The sequence below is a fragment of the Poeciliopsis prolifica genome, unplaced genomic scaffold (assembly GCF_027474105.1).
Source record: "Poeciliopsis prolifica strain line A6 unplaced genomic scaffold, Auburn_PproV2 SCAFFOLD010, whole genome shotgun sequence".
Lineage (NCBI taxonomy): Eukaryota > Metazoa > Chordata > Actinopteri > Cyprinodontiformes > Poeciliidae > Poeciliopsis > Poeciliopsis prolifica.
The window spans coordinates 12586017-12605872 of NW_026562385.1; the positions used below are offsets into that span (position 1 = coordinate 12586017).

At 40.9% G+C, this 19856-nt stretch overlaps 1 protein-coding gene across 3 annotated transcripts in view; it reads right to left on the minus strand.

Moving 5' to 3' along the window:
• Positions 1 to 1042: 1042 nt before the first annotated feature.
• The window catches only part of LOC129363156 (serine/threonine-protein kinase BRSK2-like), a 30067-nt gene continuing 11253 nt past the window's right edge, over positions 1043 to 19856 (minus strand). For 2 of the 3 annotated variants that reach the window (XM_055035049.1, XM_055035051.1), the window contains 13 exons: positions 19626 to 19772; positions 16160 to 16191; positions 15182 to 15346; positions 14570 to 14667; positions 13493 to 13643; positions 13342 to 13402; positions 11577 to 12177; positions 10932 to 10980; positions 10040 to 10163; positions 9846 to 9947; positions 9600 to 9708; positions 7833 to 7922; positions 1043 to 7576 (listed from right to left, as the gene is read on the minus strand). In XM_055035049.1, coding sequence (XP_054891024.1) covers positions 7344 to 7576; positions 7833 to 7922; positions 9600 to 9708; positions 9846 to 9947; positions 10040 to 10163; positions 10932 to 10980; positions 11577 to 12177; positions 13342 to 13402; positions 13493 to 13643; positions 14570 to 14667; positions 15182 to 15346; positions 16160 to 16191; positions 19626 to 19772 — 1962 coding nt within the window. In that variant the 3' untranslated portion in view covers positions 1043 to 7343. The remainder of the gene's footprint in view (positions 7577 to 7832; positions 7923 to 9599; positions 9709 to 9845; positions 9948 to 10039; positions 10164 to 10931; positions 10981 to 11576; positions 12178 to 13341; positions 13403 to 13492; positions 13644 to 14569; positions 14668 to 15181; positions 15347 to 16159; positions 16192 to 19625; positions 19773 to 19856) is intronic. The other variant, XM_055035050.1, reaches the window with a different exon arrangement.

Sequence of the window (19856 nt, forward strand, 5' to 3'; positions counted from 1 at the left end):
CCTTCCCAAGATTTTAATATTTACCTCGCTAAACAGATTCTTTGTCAGACTTTAGTTGGGACTGGTCGCAAAGTGGAAACATTACTTGAATTCAGATGTTGGTCAAATTCAAAGATTAGTTGAAGTGTAAATCTGCCAGACCTAGCAAACATTTTGACATTAAATCCAAGTTTTGCAGACCATTAAACTATTTTTAATTTGACAAATATAACTGACTGCATGGTGGTAGAGTTGTTAGCACTGTTGTTTTTGTAACAAGACGATTGTAGGTTCGAATCCCAGCCTGGAGCCTGGTTCTTTGGAGTTACTCTGCTGTCCACAGTCCAAAATTCAGCAATTTTGAATTTTGGACTGATATTTTAGCAAGATATTTTAACTGGTATCTCCCTCTTAACTGAAAATATGTTTGCCCCTATTGTAAAACCATCACCTGATCTCATAACTTCTACTCCACCACAGATGACTAAATCCCAGCTAAGGTCCGTACTTAACAAAACCAAAAGTATGTAAAAGTTGTTTCAGTGGGAGCGATTCAAGGCCAAAATTAAAGACTAAACATCTTTTCAGAAACAAACATTGTGCAAACACTCAGAAGTGGTCGTGGCAGGATGGTGGTCTGGGGCTTCTTCCGAACCTGGACCATTTGATGTAATTGATTGTATCAATCAATCAGTTGATACAATCTCAAATAGAACTTTGTTGAGTTTCGGTTCGGACTGGGCTTGTCAAAGTCCATGCTTAAATCTGGTAGTGACCATTGGCAGTCTAGTTGGATGCCAGATGGTTTGTCAAGACCAAAGATGGCAATGCCAATTAGAAGGTTTAGGACCAATTACCTTTAACATAGGGTCAGTTTACTTCACCAACTGTCAGTTACCAAAACTAAAACAACCCCCAAAACCTCATAAAAGCCCAAAGGTAGGGTATGAGGTGTGACCCTGCTGGACTGCATACAGGGTGAAAAGCTTGCTGGATCAAACAGACCCAGTGGGAAGGTTAAACCGTAGCAATTATTCAACAAAACAAAACCCAAACTCCAACATACATTTCCATTGTTTATTGAACAGCATTTCTCACAGGCAATAATAATCATAGTCATAATAGTGCACTTTTCCTTTTGAATAATTGTACTACAGACATTTCTCTTTGTCGTCATCATCATCATTAATCGCGTTAGCTCCTCTCTCGACCGCCTGTGACACCTACTCCCTCTTTGACTCCCCTTTGTTCAAGAATTTTTTTAGAGTGAAAAGTCGTTCTTTTTTTTTGTCTACTGAGTGAATCGGTGTGGAGGAGTGAGGGTTGTGAAACGGAAGCGAGGGTGGAGGGAATTTGAAGTTGGAAAGAGGGTGGAAGGTCTGCAGATATTGTAGTTGTATTTCTCTTATGACTGCAGAAGAAGAATGAGTAATAATGATGAGAAGAAGAGCTGTATGATGACTACAGAGTCATTAAAACATAGTGAATGCTACATAGCTATGAATGGCATACAATGGCGACAGAGACAGGCACACAGTGTATACAAACGTATACAGCATCTGCATCAAAGTATATAGTGTAGAAAATGTATACAAGAAAGGTGATTATATAAGAGGGTGTGTTATGTGCATTTAGGAGGAAAGTGGGGATTGAAATACAAAGAGACGGAATGGGAAGATGTACAAGATATAAGGTAAGTAAGTTCTGTCACTGATTAGCTACCTTCTATAGCTTCAGTTGGGTTTGCTCTTTCTTCTGAATTACATTCTAAGTTGGCGTTTTAAAATAGGTACGGAAATCTGTAACTTGGGACTTGTTTGACCTCTGCCCTTTGGACAGGGGCCTTGTGCTCCGGGGTCACCACAGGCGTCAAATGCGCATGCATTCACCAGAAGACTAAAACGCACGTCCACCATATAGCTAACATCGCTACCAAGCGCCGGCTTACCGCAAGAACTTACAATTCCTCCCCGAAGCTGTTTTGAAACTACACAGCTTCACCTGAGTCTATGGTGCATCCATCGCAGCAGACATTCACAAAGGGTTTAGTTTGCCTCTAGGTTTGAAGCTCTCGAAACCAGATGTGTTGAAGGGCAACGTTGACAAAAGTCAAGAGAATGAGTGAAATTTAAGAGATTTTGAAGACTAAGCAAAAAGTACACAAAACTATGAACATGACAACTCTGCCCTCACCATGTCAGCTTATTAATAAAAAACGGTTATGTTTAGCATGATAGCATGCTAATGTGTCAATTGGCTCTAAATGCAGAGCACAGCCAGCTATTTGTGGAAAAGAATTTAGCGGCAATTTGAGGCCCTGTAAAGATCGATTTCTTCTTTTATTTACTTAAAAATGTTTTTAATTGAACACAACAGAAAATAATGTAGTTGGTATGCCGGGCCATTTGGTGGCACTGTAACGCTGCCAGCTTATGGCGCAAAAAACAGAATGTGGTAAGTTTTATATTTGCGACAATGAGGCGCATGCGGGGTAAAGAGAGCTGGAGTTGTGACATCATAGTTAATGCCATGTGGCCGCATGGCCACACAGAGTCATGACATCAGCGTTTTCAAAATTTCTCGTTTCTGGTCCCCCAAACGCCAAATTTTTATGACGGCGTATTTGGGCATACTGTAGGTAGGGGGGGGGGGGGGTAAAATAGAGGAAGAAAAAAAAACTAGTTTAGTTTTTTTCATGCAAATTTTGACTTTTGAAACTGAGAAATGTCCAAATTTTCTCTAGAATTTTTTTAGGTTTTCAATTTCACAAATTTCCATGTGTTTTCTAGGACATTTTTGATATTATCTTTAAATTTTGGAGTTTATTTTGGCATAAATTTACTACTCATTTAAAAAAATTTACCTACAAGGGCCATGATACGCTGTTGCAAATTTGTGGGGAGCCACTGCCTCAAAGACCAAAACAGCTGTTCAACAGAACCGACATTAAGTGGAGGCAAAACCTTATGAAAGGGAAAGAGCGTCTGTATCTGTGGATCTGCATAGTCGTGAAAATGCTTTTCTTTTTGTTGTGTAGTCAGATCCTGTTGTAGTTACGAAGTTGTATTAGATCAACAATTTTTATTTATTTTTTTATCTTGAAAACGAGATCAGACAAATAAAATAAATGGCTTCCTCTGTGGACATCATGCATAGCTGTGAATATGTTATTCTTTATGTCACGAGAGCCGTAGCACCTAATGAATAATCTGCTTTGGGACTCGTTCCACAATGAACAAAATGTCTAAAACTTCCTCTGTGTCCCGGCAGAACGACAAAGGAATTCTTTAAAGTAGCCATACAACATTCTAGTAACCTGTTATCTCCGTTTCGTCTGAGGCGGTGATAAAAATCAAACACGGCAAACTAAAATGAAGCCTCGGATAATTACCTACCTATCACTAAAGCTCCTTTAAGACATACAAGTAAGTCCTCTTAAAATGTCAGAGTGTAGATGAACTTTTGGTTTAGCTTTGTAAAAGGTGAATATCTATGGTGACACACACAGATGATGATAAATAAATACCAAACTCAACAGAAGATACAGAAATATACATTGGAGACAAAAGCATATTTTGGCATAAAATATCTCAGTGTCAAATTAAGTTATTTTTCAGTTACAGACGTTGGTTTAGTCTTAAAATCCCTGCATGGGGGGGTGGAGGGGGCACTACTTTCAAACAATACAAAGCAAATAAAAATGAAAATAAAAGTACAACTTCAATACTTCAAACGTCAATAAATACATATGGATCAAAATCTGGTGCAGTGATTTTAAGAACTTTTTTTTTTTTTTTACATTCAAATAATTAGTTCCACGCTCATTTATGCTTGCGTTAAATACATCGATGAAAAACACCTACATATATAGAGAGACCGGTGCAATAAAAGGGAGGAGATGGTAAAAATTTTTTAAAAAAAGACCAGGAACATTTCATTCTTCGGTTTGGCTTCATTTTTCCTACCCAGGCAGCATGAGTACAGAGTGACGACAGACACACCTGAGCATGTTGGATCTTTCACCTCAGCTTTCTTGTAAACATTCCCAACCTTCATTCTTTTTCAGTGAGACGTAAAACATCTAGACTTTGGGAATAGGAATGGTTTAAAAAAAAAAAACTGTTGAAATTTTAAATCACTTTTTGAATTTTTTTATTCACATTTCCACTTCATAACGCTCAACTGAGCCTCTTGGAGTCATTATTTACTGACTCAAGAAGCCAGTAATGGACAATTATTTACTTATTAATGTCTAAGATAAATTATAACTTCGGCTTTAGCCGTTGTAGCAAGACCAGAATTGTGTTTTCCTCCTTTGTTGAAGGCTAGTTATTTCAATGCAAGCAAAAAATTGATTGTAGTGGACCTTTGGTTAAAGTTATGTTAAAAACACAAAAATGTCAGCCGGGTTTTACATAACGTGGCCATCAATTCCATGACACCGCAATGTAGCAAAAGCTGGTAAATTAGCCGCTTTAGCCTTCCAAAGACGGGACGTCCACAGACATCTTATAGTCGTTTCAGGTCCGTTAGATATTTTTGTAAACAAAGTGGACACACGTCATGTCCAAATTTGCCAAAACATGAGGCTCGGTTATCAAGCATCCCATCCTTACAACGCTAAAGGTTCTTTTCAGTCTTTTCTTTGCATTTTAATATTGAAAAAAAAATCAAACAAAGTCATTTTATTTGAGTCGACATATGAGGAAACAAAGCAGGTTTTTGTGAAGTACCAAACCTCGTCACATTTTGTGTGGCTTTTCTTGTGCTTTGTTAGGACTAGTGAAGGTGCATTGGGATCAAGGATGTGGCATTTATATTGTTCTGCTGTATCACGATGGGGTACGTTTCTTTTGTGATTATTACTTTTTGCATACATGTATGATCCAACTGAGCTCTGGGGTACATTTGGACCCGTGTTGGTCAAAAAAGAAAGGCCAAACCTAAAGTTTTCTTCTTGTTTTATGCATGTCAGTGGACTAAATTTTCACCAGGGAGGACATAATAGAGTGAGATTGAGTAAGGTTGGTATTTGACTGATGTTGCAATGTCCTTACTACTATTGCATTGATTCTATAGATATAATTTCAGCATTTTTATTTATTTTTTTCATTTTGAGACAATCTACTCTAGTGGATTGGCGGTGGGGGCTGAGATTTACGACTCCTGATGTTATGAAGAAATTTAGGAGTGGATTCTCTGTGTGGTTGTTTTCAAATGGAAACTAAAAACCTGAAAAGTGTGGAAGAAAATCCATCATTAACTTTCCAGAGTAAAGCCCGATCTTTGGACCTGGCAATAGTAAACTTATTTGATGACATCAAACCTCCTTTTTTCTGAGGCAAAATCAAGAAATGCAGAGGAACTGTGGAATGTACTCCAAACCATTAACAAGCTGACATACCTGTTAATAGGTGCCAGATGTCGGCTGATGTAATTCAATGCAGATGTGAGGCAATTTTCAGATTTAATAGTTATACACGTAAATATCTGTTAGGCCCTTTACAGGAAAGCTGAATCTGCCAGTATTTGTTTTCAGTTATTATTTTTAATTCCCCCATTTTTCTCACCTTGTTGTGTAAACAAATGCCAGACAGTTTTCTCCCACTTTGGCATGGAATGGGCAGCATTCGCAATTCTTTTGCGTGTACAGAAATAGAAGCTGCAATCAGATTTTCCTCGCTGCTGCTATTTGGGACGCAGCTTTACGCTTTATTGTTCTGCCATTAACAATATCAAGTATAAAAAGACGCAAACTATGTAGAGAGAAGAAGGGCCATCGAGCATCTGGCAAGAGGAAAGTGAATTCGGTGCAAACAGAATACGAGCGGCATACAGCAGTTACTGAGATGACTGAAATATATCACTGTCATTATGAGTCAGATGTACAACTTTCTCTGGTCAGATTCAAAGAGAATCTCTGAATCTTTTCCACTAAATTGTGGTTTAGGTTCAAGAAAAGCCATTTCTGAAAATGCGCTAATGCTAAGCTAATGCCGACCGGGGTGAGGTAAAACTTGACGACTTGTTGAATTGTTTAAAAGCTTACAGGTCCATCAGTTATGCACTTGGTACTTCCTGTGTGATGACGAGGGATTTGAAAGTGAGCGTACTGCGCCGGGGTATGAGTGAACGACCACATATGAAGTGGAACCAGCTCATATTAGCGCTAGAGTGTGTTTTAGATTAGAAGTTGTTCTAAGGCTCAGAAAGACCAACTTAAAAAAGGAACAACTAAAATTTCTAAAACAGGAGAAACTAGAAAAAAACAAAAACAATTTCTCCATTTATATAGATTACGTATGGTGTAAAAGAAAGGCTCTAAAAGTCATTCACATAAAAACTGCTTTTCATTTCTAAATAAGCCAAAGAGAAGGTTGTTGGCTTCCTAGTTTGTTTTTTTTTTGTGTGTGTCCACTGCATTTAAATTAAGGGAAATCTCCTTCTATGTTTGGCCTCTTCATCTTTTCGTCCAGCATGCTTTTAGACTAGTAGGGGACCCTCCTTGCTGCATGACTCCTTTCTTTGAAATGTGGCTAAACTCTTACCGTTGTCCACATTTGTCTTCTCTTGTAAAGGCAATATGGTATCATAGCTTCATATCGTTGTATTTCAGAAATAACTTGGGACGGGGCTCCATACGTTTGAGGAAAAGTTACATCACTCCGACGCACGGTGTCCACATTACCGCCGATCCGTTCCGTGGCGATATTTGCTCCTCTGCTCTATTCCTGTTTGATTGTGAAAACGTGTCGTTAGGGTTTGCTGAGCCTTTAGGGACACAAACCACTTCAAACAATCACCGAGCTCATCTGATTCTTGGCCAGCTTTCCTTCGTGTTTTCGGCCTGCTTGGAGAAAACACATTTGTTCGCCCCTAGAAAGGTGAGGAAAAAAAGTGATGCGGATGATAAATCTGGATGGGCAGGAAGTGATGAGAGGGAATGCTTCGGTGCACTCAGCCGTTGGCCGGTGTCACAGTGAACCAACCTGACCAAATGACCAGGAGGTTTTCCTGCAAAGTCTGAAGCAACTGCTGATTGTGGTAGTTTGTTGGAAATGTCCTGTGCTTTGTCGATCTGCTGTAGGAGGTGGACGACTCGTTTCCCTGGTTGTGAGCTTTCTCAGTTCTACATTCCCACTACGCCTTCCTACTACAGACAGACACTTTGGGGGAATTCTCTGGATCTCTAAACGATCTTTGACTAAACTCCTTCTCGCCTCCCGTTCCTTTAAATGGGATTAAAGGTCAGAAGCCCGGAAGGAAGTAAGGAAAAGGCTAAGGGAAGAAAGCAGGAAGGACTGAGAGGAGGAAGAGAGGCAAGCCAGGCGGTCAACCCTCTCTTCCCGTTTGCAACATTCTTTTCACGGGTGAGACTGTGTCCCATTGGACGATGAAAGGAGTCTGGTCTTGTCTCTCCCCGACTCTCGCCGTTGTAAGGTCGTCCCGCCGCTGTTGCTGCTGCTGCTGCTGCTGCCACCGCTCACCCCGTCCACCGTGGGCTCCCGCTCCACTCGATCCGATCCGCTTTCGAAATTCCGGGAGTTCTGATGAGAAGGAGCGCTGGGCGGACGGGAGAGCTGACCGTTCTTCTCATCTGAGAGGCAAGGAACACAACACCAGATAGGAGCCGTTATTCAAATCGCTTTACAAAGAAATGATGCATAAGAAGGCTTGTAGAGCTTTCTTAAATTGTCAAAGTTTATTTGTATTCAATCCCCTTCACTCTAGACATCTTGCCTTCATGGAAGAGTTGCTCCTATTGACGGTCCTCGACATGGCCAAATGCTATAAAAGGATCAGGGCACATGAATACTTTTACGAGGTTTTGTATATGAATGTTTGGAACTCACCTGCCAGAGCCTGAACGGATGGCTGATCGTGAGTGCTGAGAAGCTGAGCCTGAATAGTTTCTACAACTCTTTTAAACCTGCGACTGGGACCTAAAGGGGAAAGAAGAGTCAAGAGTCGGTTATGAGGCAGTTTTACTCCACATTTTACTGTCCTTACTCATCAAGCGATGTCAGAGACTTTACCGCAAATCTGGAACAAACTTCCAGAAAACTGCAAATCAGCTGAAACACTGAGTTCCTTTAAATCAAGATGAAAACCCCACCTGCTTAGAGTTTCTTTTAAATGGAACATTGACCAACATATTGGATGTGTAATGATGATTTCAACAAAGTCACTTCACAAAATGCATATTTTTATGTTTTCATGATGTAAAGCACTTTGAACTGCCTTAGTACAGAAGCAAAAATCCTTGATTGATTTACCAGTTTTAAAACCAAATGAAAGTCTGATTCAAGCTCTTCAAAAGCCGGGTAAAAAACAATTTTACAAAGTATTTACAGTACGCTCTGGTATGTAGGAGTCTTTACTGGAAATTACTTGCTCTGTAAACTTAAACATTTCTGTTACTCCGGCTTTTGATTGTTCAGAATTTGGAAGCGTGACGGAGAAAGACTGAACGGCTTCCTTCACTTCCTCCACTGCCGTCGCTAAAACTACACACTGCACTTCTAAAGCAGAGCAGAAAATCAACGTCATTGTTCACAGCTTAGTCTGTCACTGAAATTCTACTGCAGGAATCCATCTCAATGGGAGAAACCCCAGACAGAGCAGTGAAGGGGGAATTCTCAAGAAATCTCCGGTTGCAGTTCTAATACAGTAAGAGCCATTAAGCTTCTTGAATGGCATAATATTTGAGACCTTTTCTGTTTACTCCAGCTTGTCACCCTTCTTCCTTACCGCTGTAATGAAAGCAAATACCAACAGCCTTTTGCACATTTTAAAGCACAGCAGAAACACTCATTTGGATCTGTTGACTGCCAGACCCAACAGATCCAACAGATCCAGGATATCAGCAGCGATCACCGCATCAGCAGCTTGGAATATGGACGGTCTGATAAGCTCTGCCTGCTTACAGATGATAACAGGGAGGGGTGATCCTCTTTCATGATAAATAAAAAAAGCCCTTTATGTCACCCAGCTGTTAAAAATAAACTCCGAAAGAAGGATATGCCATGTACGTTTGTGGAGCATCACATGAAAGTGTTCATTATCTCTTTAACTTTTTACATTAATAATAAGGGCAAAGGGCACCAAACACCAAAAGGTGTTTATCGTTCATCAAACCTTTCAAACAAAAAAAAAGAGAAAAAAAACATTTACAGCCAATTATCATTTTAGACAAACTTCCTTGTTTTGATAAATTTGACGCGGTCTGTATAAACCATAAATGATATGAAATCACATCAAAAACATTGCAAAATCTGTAGAAAAAAATTTAAGTTTAGTGGCATGAATTCTTTTGCAAGAAAATGTATTACCCCAGAGGCTCATGGTAAATGTGGATCACATTCCATAAACAATAGTCAAAAACAGACAGTTTCCTTTTATTTCTTTGTTCACAAATTAGCCGGCATCACGTACGACTTTAACAGATCTGCTTTTACTTCAGAAGAAAGATTCTGAAAACAGGAGTTTTTTTCAGGCTAAAACTTTCAAAAGCTCAATTTATTTTGACTTGTTCCATTAGCTGCTCACTAGTAAGTGAAGTGGCCAGGTCATATGTTGATGCCAGAGGCGGACAGGGCCTCCATCATTCAGCCGCTCACCTGCTAATAACGTGAAGGTGACGCTGTAGATGCCCATCTCTCTTCGTCCTTCCCTCTCCGCTCGTTCCCTCTCTCGTTCCCTCTCTCCCTCAGAGAAAGCGATGTCCACCTGCAAAAAACGAGGGCAAAGAACAGGCCTTTAAGCTCCACTTTTTGAACCTTTTGAAGCCCTGTGTGACCTAATTTCTGTTGATGCTGGCTGGATAAAAAAAAACTAAAGTCAAGGTGCAATAAAGGAAATCTGACCTGGAACTTGACAGGTTTCTGGAAGACAGAGGGGCCACCCGAGGACTTGTATTCCGCCCGAAAACTATTCTGAGACACCACGCTGTGGCTGAGGGAGGGGATCTGCGGAGACGACGGATGGAGACTTTTAAGACCGAAAAGACAAAGAAGACGATACCGATGCATGAAGCTGGTTGATGGCTGATGGCACTCACTGAGAGGAAGGCGTGGACGATGTCCGCCTTGATGGAGCTGAGCGGCTTGTCTCTGATCAGAACAAAGATCTGCTCCTCCTTCTCCAGACTGATGAAGTTACCAAACCACGACCGCTTAGCCAGCCTGGAAACAATAGAAAGAAAAAATAAAAATGACAATCATTTTGAACCAATTTAAAATTACTTTTATTGTGCGTCAGACTTTAGAAAGGGCTTAAACGGGCTGTCGCCCAGGGCTTCAATTTTTTGGGGGGACCATTGAGTTTTTATCTCCTTTTTTAAATTTTTTTTTATAAATGCATGTTTTGCATTGTATGTTACATAAACCATGCCAGGTAAATTTCACAATATTTTGAAATAGAGATGAAAAATGTCTGTCAACCGACGACATTTTCATTTCCCTTCAGTGCTCCTTCTAGGATTTCTTCCATTTACTTGGATTCCTCCAGTAGATTTTTAAACTGGGCCGATCAGTTTACAAAAGGAGAAGTTGTGAACAATTTTGATTTTCTGTGCTGTTTTACAATTGTATTCTGCCTGTAGTGTTGGCAATGGAGGAAGTGAACAAGGTCGTTCGGTTCACATTGGTCACACCTCCAAATACTGTATTGACATTAACAGGCGCCTCATTGGGCTCGGCACTTCTCTCTTTGCAGTGGAGGATGGTTGTTTACAGCCTGGGCAATTTCAGGTAAGCTATGTAGCATCGAGCTGATGCATTCAACGTTAGCGACTGGATAAAATTTAAAACTTCATCGGAGCCCACACCTCCAGGAAATAATCTTTTTTCAATAGCCGTGAGCCGAGACCATTAGTACAAGGAGCTGGTTTTCACCAGGCTACCAAACACATTAAAACAAATAAAATAAATACCAAACACGAGCGCACTTACTCTGGACTGGACTCTGGAGTCAGACTGGACATGTCCTCTGATGTCGGGACTAAAACAAACACAGACAGAGAGATGGGTTGAAAGATGCGGAAAGATAAGTCCAGCGATTCTTGATGACAGACTCTAATTTAATTGTTCTAATTACATCTTATCACAGCAGCAGCATTACTCAACACAGCTGAAGCCTGAAGCACACGCTCCTTAGATAGGAAGAGATGCTACCACAGACTCTTTCCACCGTTCTGCTGCTACGAAGCTCATTGTGATGGAATTTAAAGTGACGTCAGCCCTCAGGTGAGGCACTAATTTAAAGAATACAACAGGTTCTTTTTTCACCCCCTAAGCCAAAGTCTGCTTTATTGTCATCATATGTCGAAGGACGTACAAGGAATCAACATGACGTTTCTGGCCATTCCTCCAGTGAAACAAAAAATGTATACCAATACATCATATACTAATAAATAAGTTTAAGAGTAATAGAAAAGTAACACAACAATATGACTTTGAACTATTTTAATGGGTATTTTTATTTTCCCGAAAAGACAAAGCGACATTACAACAATAAAAAAATTTCCAAAGTAAATATGAGTGTGACAATAACAAAAACAAACAAACAAAAAAAAACTTTTTCAAATCTCTGCTCACCTTGCAGTTTGCGCCGATGGAACCGCGGCGAGCCCAGCAGATTGTTTTTGAATGAGTTGAGCCTCGTCCTCCAGTGGGTGGAGCTCGAGGCGGCCAAGTTGCCACTCCCTCCAGGACTGGAGGGCGGGGTCAGCGAGGCCCCGCCCGCCCCGTCCACTCTGGAGGAAGAGGACGAGGAGGAGGAGGAGGGAGGAGTGGTGGAGGAAGGGTGTTGGATTTGGTGGACGGGCGTGCCGAGCGGGGTGGGCAGGGGCGAGCCCTGCGGCGTGACCTGTGACACAGGGGAAGGGGTGGCAGAGGAGTTAGAGGACGAGTGGATGTTCTTGGACCTGAAGACGGACGGAGAGGGGAAGTTGAAGAACCGCGGGATTGGAGAGAGGATGGGGGAAGGGGAGGGGGAAGGAGAGCGTGGAGTCTGGAGAGGGAGTGACTTCATGGAGTGGAGCTGGGGCCGGTCAGCTGGACCCTTCGAGGGCAAGGTCTGGGTTTTTGGGTCGGGCATCGGGCGGACGGGCCGAGGAGTGGTGCCACTTCCTGCTTTGGGGTCTTTGGAGGAGGAAGTGGAGGTGACCTCTGATTGGCTAAAGGTGAAGACCGGGCTCTGATGGGCAGACAGAGAAAGATGCAAAAAAAAAAAAAAAAAAAAATCGAGGGAAAGGGATGTGGGCAGATGAGACAGGAAGCAATGGTTGTGAAATATGATTCATGGACAGAAAATATCAACAAGATATGTGAAAGCTGTTTTTTTCTTGCCTATTTTGAGAAATGGACAGCATGATGTGTTTGAAATGAAGATGTGATAGGAAGGCAGAAGAACATGGCTAGCACAAACAGACTGAGCAAGCATTGCTAAGGCAAAGGTCACATCACAATAAATTAATCCTAGAAAACAAAACTGATAGTTGCATGCCAAAGTTGTTAATAATACATAAGGAAGGAAAGACTTGGTTCTTTCAAAGTCAGGTTCTGATGAGCCGCTAGCGTAAATCCAGACAGGAAAGTCTGGGATAAAGTGATATGAAGGACTCAAGCTAACACCTTCTCACAATAGGGAATATTTTAGAGTAAATTTCCACCATCCAACCATTAAACCACCATCAAAGTAAATGTTTCTACACGTTCAAGCTGAACCTTAATTAACACTTTTTAAATTTCATTAATGTTGCAGATCAGAATATTGGAACTATGTACTGATCCACCTTTGTTCTTGCTGTGCTAACTGTGAAGCTGTTAAAACTGTCCTGCCACTAATCTCCACATGGCATTGGTTTCAGAAGGTTTTCATCTGCACCAACCCGCAAAAATACTCCTCTGAGCGTGCTATCAAACATGCCAAACCCATAGGGGGCAGTGTAGTGCAAAGCTAAAACGGATGTCGTCCAATCAGATTGTTACACGACAACCACAACTTCCTGGCAGGAATCAAAAATGGCGCCAGGAGGTTCATTTGTGTGTACAAATATACAGGTTGATCTGCTTTTAAATAATTTCCTGAGGGAGTCTTCCCAAGGGATCAATAAAGTCAAGTCTAAGTCTAAGTCTAAGTCTAAATACCGTTTTACAATATAAAGTTATTAACACACAATTGGGAATCATGTCAAATGGTGCAATATTTGTGAAGAGTGTGATGCGCTGGACACTACATTTCTGCAAACACAATCATGGCATTTTCCTCAAAGTTTTTAGAAATAATTGTGTTCAGTGACAGTAAATAAAGTTTTATTTCAAGGTGGAACCACAGAGCAGTGTTATGTCAAGTTCTTACCCTGGGACTGCTGAGAGGACTGGAGGACAGACCCGTGGACGCACCGCTGACCGAACGAGACCTTTGGAAGAGTAACGCAAAGAGTCAGAGGTGAAGCAATGCAGACGTGTTCTGTTGGCTTCTGAAACAGTGGCAGTAAATCCGTTCAGACCTCTGGCTGTGAGCGTTTGTGTCCAGAGCCCTGCGAGGTGGGGTGGGAGACCCCTGTTCTGTGACGCTGAGGACCTCCAAGCTCTTTCTCTCTGGACGACACCGACCGTGACGCGTCAACATCGGGGAATCCACACGCTTCCTGGGTGGGTCTTGGACAACAATACCAACAACACAGAAACAGAATTTGAACTTTCTGCTTCAGTACATCGAATCAAACACATCATCTAGATTCAGCTGATTTTCAGCTTCAGGAGCTCTAGCTGGTCAGTGGCCGGTCAGACAGCATATCCTGTGGAAGCACAACTTCCACGTACAACTGCAGGAAGACCACTCAAAGTTAGAAAGTGCATCTATTCTATTTTCAAATTTAAGATAAAGAGATTAACAATTAGCAAAACACATGCCACTGTTTAGGAAAAATCTCTATTTTTGTTTTCCTTTTTTGCAACATTTTAAAAGTTTCACAAGTCATGGGACAGCAGAATAGAAACATGTATTGTAGGCACAGATAGAAAAAAAAAGATTAAAAAAAGTATGTGGACATTGGGAACATATTTATCAGTAGTAGACAACAGCAGCAGGACTTCATCTTATTGTTTTATTTCTTCTCAATGTATCAAAAACAGCCATCTATATCAGAAAGTTAATTTTAGTTTTCCCTCTTCCTTTTTTTTTTCTTTTTGTAATTTAATTTCAACCCACTTTCAGTATGTTTTGTCAAACAAGCAAAAGAATGTACTGACCTCGGCCCAAACTCAGAAAGCAACAGAAAGAATAACATTTTTAACAAAGTTGCTTTATCCTTTTAAACTTTGTCCAATCTGTTCTGGGACATTCTTCCAGTCATCTAAAGTTTAGATTTAGTCTGAGAGTCTGCATTGGTCAATTATAACTGCTTTTGAGTGAAATAAATCTACCAAAGTTGGCTTTGGCAGGACAACATTGGAGGAAATGAACCATAAATCTCTGACTGTTGCATTTCTAAATCAGAGTTTAGGAAAGCTAACAGGTTCTGACAGTTTTTGCATGTTTCCCTCACGAGACCAGAAGGAGACGAAAGACAAACTTCTCTTACCAAGGTCGTTTCTGGGTGGCAGGTCCTCATCTTCGCAGCTTGGGTATCGCTCTTTTCTGTCCAGGAGGAGGTAGTAGATCATTTTCTCCTGGTTCTCCCTGCAGACCAGAGAGCAGTGAGATTAAGGCAACAAGCTGGCAAAAACTATTTTAGCAAATATGGTGAAACACCGGCAGTTTAGGTTGCCAGAATTTTATTGTGCAAAGACGGTAACGTCCTGGCAACACAGCCGCCAGTATTTAACCGCAAATTAGAGCCTTTTTTTGTTTTTACAGGGCAGCTTTTCAAACGGAAGTGAGTGGAAATCCACAAACAGAGGAAAAAAGGAACGTGGACAGATGGACAAAGAGGGAGACACTAGCAGTGTTGTTACTGTCCACTCAGGCAGGTAATGAAGCACAAAGCTGCCCGACTGCATCGAAACAAATGGGATAACGAGTGAACAGAGAGACAACGAACAGAACACATGAACACACAGTCAGGAGAAAACCGACAGGGAGGCGACTCGAGTCAAGGCTTTAGAGGATTCTCTCTCGCCTCACAACTCCTGCTGCTGCGTGTCGCCAGTGAGTCGGAGTGGAAAAAGAAGCTGAACGGGTCGCATGTACTCACTCCTCACTCGTAAGGTCCCGTGTGAGCTTCACTCGGTCTCTGAAGCAGCCTAAAGAGTACATGCTCTCCAGGACGTCTGGGTCCAGGTCCGACAGGGACAGGATCCTCTTCACGCACACCCGGCGAGGCGGCGGCTGCTCCGGGCAAGGCTCGTTTCGGCCACCCCTGGCAGGAAACAAGTGTCTGTGGTGCTAATTTGGAAATATTTGCAATATCTCCGCTTGTTTATGATGGTAAATGTGACTTTTATTACATGCTGTATAGATCATGAACTATAATCTGACATCAATTAAGGCTGAGGCAGCTGTTCAGTTCGATTAAGAAAGTTCCAATAAATTTCTAATAAATCTAGAATTATGCATTAGTGCAAAAAGGCAGGGATTGGTTGATTTTCTGTGAATTTTCATGATGATTTGCATAAAACTGGACAGAGAAATTGATATAATTTGTCAGTAAACAGATTCAAACTGAACTGATTTGATTGACACTATAATATTTAAGCACACTCAGTGATTAGTGTAGAATTTAGAGGGCCACATAGAAATTTCAGGCGGGCCAGATTTGGCCCAGGGGCCTCAGGTTTGACACATGTGACTTAAAACAAGCTCCTTTATCTTGAAAAGTTACTTGAAAGTTAGTTTTGAATTATTTCACGTGTATCAAGATGTTTGCACAGGCAACTAGACCAAAAGCACTTGGTAAGATTTTTCTGCAGTGCAGAATTCCAAGCGTTTCAAGTTCCAGATGCTGACAATAAGAGCTGGTTTAACAAACTCTTCTATGTTTTTTATGTTTCTTAAACATTGAACCAGAGACATCTGAAACATGGCGCTGCAACTCAAGTCCAGACAGACGATGTTTTCAAGTATTGGTAAAATAAATAAAGGACAGAGATTGGAAAAAAGGAAAAGGAAGAAAAAGAATAACAACAGAAAAGTGTTACAATGACAAGACTGAAGACAAAGTGAATGTACTTACAGGTACCAGTTGTGTTTTTGTATTGCTTCAAGCTGGAGGAAGAGAGAATGAACAATGTTAGAATGTGGACAAAACTGTTTCATTGGCGTAAAACGCTTTCAACATATATTTTTACTTTAAAAATTAAAAGTTCTTGCCATGCTAATATTAGTTGCTCTAGTTTAAAGTCAAGCAGCCACTGAAAGAAACCACAAGACTGTTCCAACGAAATGCTAAATGAACTAAATGATAATGTCACAGCCACCAGATTCAGGTTGCAATAAACAAACAGAGCAACACATTTAAATATTAAGTCAACTAAAAACCACAAAGTTGAATCTATTTTATAGGGTTTTAATATGATAGACCATGTTCAAGAGATATTAGAAGCTGCCCTGCTTTGCAACGTCCTGCTGTGTTGCTCGGTTTGTTCACTAATATTCTCTTGAAAAAAAACAAAACATCACAGAACAAATCATTTCATTTACTGATGTCGCAGCAAAGGGGTCTGAAAAGGAAAGACATTTCAAATCTTTAATGTTTGCTATCCACTCCATGCTTGCGTGACCTCCAGGAAAGTTTTTTCCTCCAACTGTCCCGCATCAGCCCTCATACATTATACACCCTGCAGCAGGAGCTGCACACGGCGGAGAGCGTTGCGTCAGCGGCGCGCTGCGTCTCCGGGGGCAGACACAGACACAGGGCAGCAGGTCTGCCAGCATCCTGCGACCTGCACACATTACGTTCCCTTCGCCAGCAACATCCCCTGGTTGCTGACTGGTAGGCGGTTCAGTGAGACCCAGTGCAGGCTGAGCTGCTGTGGTTGTGGTGGAGGAGCAGGGCAGACAGACGGAGGCGCGGAGAGACAGGCTGACCTGGTTTCAGGCTCCATTAATCAACAGCTCATCAGACCAACTCACAGCTTTGATTAAATCTGTTGTCGCTGAATGAACCAGATTCTTATCTCTCAGTTGTTTTACAGACTCCTCCTCCTTCTCCTCCTCCAAAGAAGCAAATGATTAAAACATCTTCTGCTCCATGAACGTAATTTATTTAATTTTTCTCTTTTCCATCCTTCAGTTCAAAACAAGTTTGGATTTTAAAAGGCTCTCATGTATTTTACAGCTGCTCCGCCTCTGGAGGTCGCCACTGCTGCCATATTGTGTGTTCATGACGCTCACTCCTGACTTTGGAAAAGAAGCCCCTCTAAACTGAAAGCAGCGACAGGGAAAGAAGCTACAGATTCCTGCTGACACACAGCAGCAGTATCAACAAAAGGTTGAGTGGAAGAAAAAAGTGTGGTAGAAGCAGCAGCAGGTTTAAGCAGGTTCTGCCTTAAAAGTAATGTTAAATAGGTTTGATGTCAAGTTCAAATTAGGGAGGCACCAATCCACTTTTTTCCCTTCCGATACCAATATCAGAGGCTTAGTATCGGCCAATACCGATCCGATACAGAAAAACAGCTGAACATTTCAAAAACAACATTTAAAATGTGTGTGGGTTTTTTTTTTAAAAACACAAATATAAATATAGTGAATTACACATTTATTTGCTGACTCTGTATCAGTACAACACACTTAAACACACCAGTGGCTTCAGAATCTTGATCAAATATGTAGGAGTAGAACAATCAATATAAAAGAACTAAATAAAGAAACTGAAATGGGCAAAAACAATAGATTGACTATGCTGGTCAAACGTAAAATAAACTGGAACAAACCTTCTTTCAGATGGTACAGAATGTTCAATTAGGAATTCTATATATAATGTAAAATAAGTGATAAAGCATGACATCAGAGCATTAGACTGAATAGATCCACCCCTATGGATCAAGCACATTGTCACCGATACCCAATCTATAGTGGTTTTCAGTATGAGAACCGATACAGACATTAATATCGGATCGGCGCGTCTCCAGTTCAACTCGAATGAGAAACTGAGTTTTGGGGTTTTCTTCAGCTGCACCTATCAAAATCAACCAACCTTCTACCCTGATTTACTGAGATGAACCTTTTAATAGAACTTCTTGTTCCAAACCACCAACATTCTTTAGCTGCCTGACATCAAACCAAAGGCCAGTCCTGTCAGGAAGGGCCGTGTTTCTGGCCTTCCGCAGCACCCGAGGTCCCTCCACTCCGCTCTATCTGTGGACCGACTTGTCTCCTCTTCTTCCTCTCTCGGTAAGGTCTCATGTCAGCTTTCATTTGCATCCCAACTCGAAGCAAAGCCTGCGGGCTGCATGTTCTCTTTTCTCTCCCTCCACCATTGAAAACGCTCCCTTTGTCCTCAACGTGCAGCATAAAGTCAACGCCCTTGTCTTTTCAGGTAACACTTTTGACTTTTCGGCAGAAGGAAAACACACTTATTCCTCGCACGCAATCTAACTGCAGTTTAAAAGAAAAAAATAATCCAGACTGTCCAGATGCTTACAGCGTCCCGTAGCCACTCTTCCAAACCACCAACATTTAGTGCACCTGCAGCTCCTCCAAAGTTACCATGACCATTTTTTTTTGCTTTTTACGTTCAGGTTAGAGATAGTTGCTGCGTTGGTTTGCCTCGCATAAAATCCCATTGAATCCACTGCAGTTTGTGCTTGAAGTGCAACAAGATTTGAAACGCCGTGAGAACACCCAGAGCAAGTCACCAGAGCAGAAACAAAGACAAAAAAGATTTAAAAAAAACTCCATTTTCTGAGAACATTGTGAAAATTATTATGATTATTATTTGCTAAATATACTAGTAGAAACCATGAAGAAAACATCCCATACTTTAAAAAGTAACTTGACATGTTTTCAAATGGTAAGATTTGTGTTTGAGGGAGTGAATACTTTTGGAAGGTGCCATGGTTCAGTAAAATGTATTTCCAAATGCTTTTATTCATTTAAATTTGGCTTAGTTTTCACCAGATTTATTGGTCTTTAAGAGAGCAAACTTGGATCAATATATCATTATCAATATATTACTTGAAAATGGTCTCAAAACATCAATTAGGTATAATAATTATTGCGATAAACATAAAATATTGTTGTTTTGTGACCTTTTTGAGCAATATATCAATAATGACATAATAATGCAAGTTCAATGCTCCATGAACATAAAAAAGAAAAAAGGGTTATATGATGTCTCTGTAAATTGCAATTCACAAAATATGAGTCGTCAAAATGAAAAATCAAATGATTGAGCTTATTTTGATTTATTATGCAATTAACAGACCTCACAGTAATATTATCGTTCATCCCAATCATTTCTGAGACAATTTATCATCCACCAAAATTTGTTATAGTGAAAGGCCTACGTATTCAATTGATTTACTAACTTTTGCAAACAATCATATAAATAAAGGATATTCTAACAATCCACTAGCTAATAATAATAATAATGAACCAAAATGAGGTCGTCGTATATCATGGCAAATTCAGATTGTTCCAGACTCAGTGCTTCGGTTTTCTTGTTTCCTGTCTGCCTGTCTCAAGTTCTGACTTCTTACCGTGAGTCGTTTGTCGGGGTTGACCTCTATCATCCCTTTCAGCAAAGCTTGGCAGTCAGGCGGTATGAAGTGGGGCATGTGGAAAACGCCGCTCTTCACCTTCTCCAGGAGCTGCCGCAGGTTGTCGTGGTCAAAAGGCAAGGCTCCCTGACGGGGTAGGACGAAAAAAAAGAGAAGATCCCATCTGATTTGGATATCACTTTGCTGTTAGTTGTTTCTGTACGGATGTAG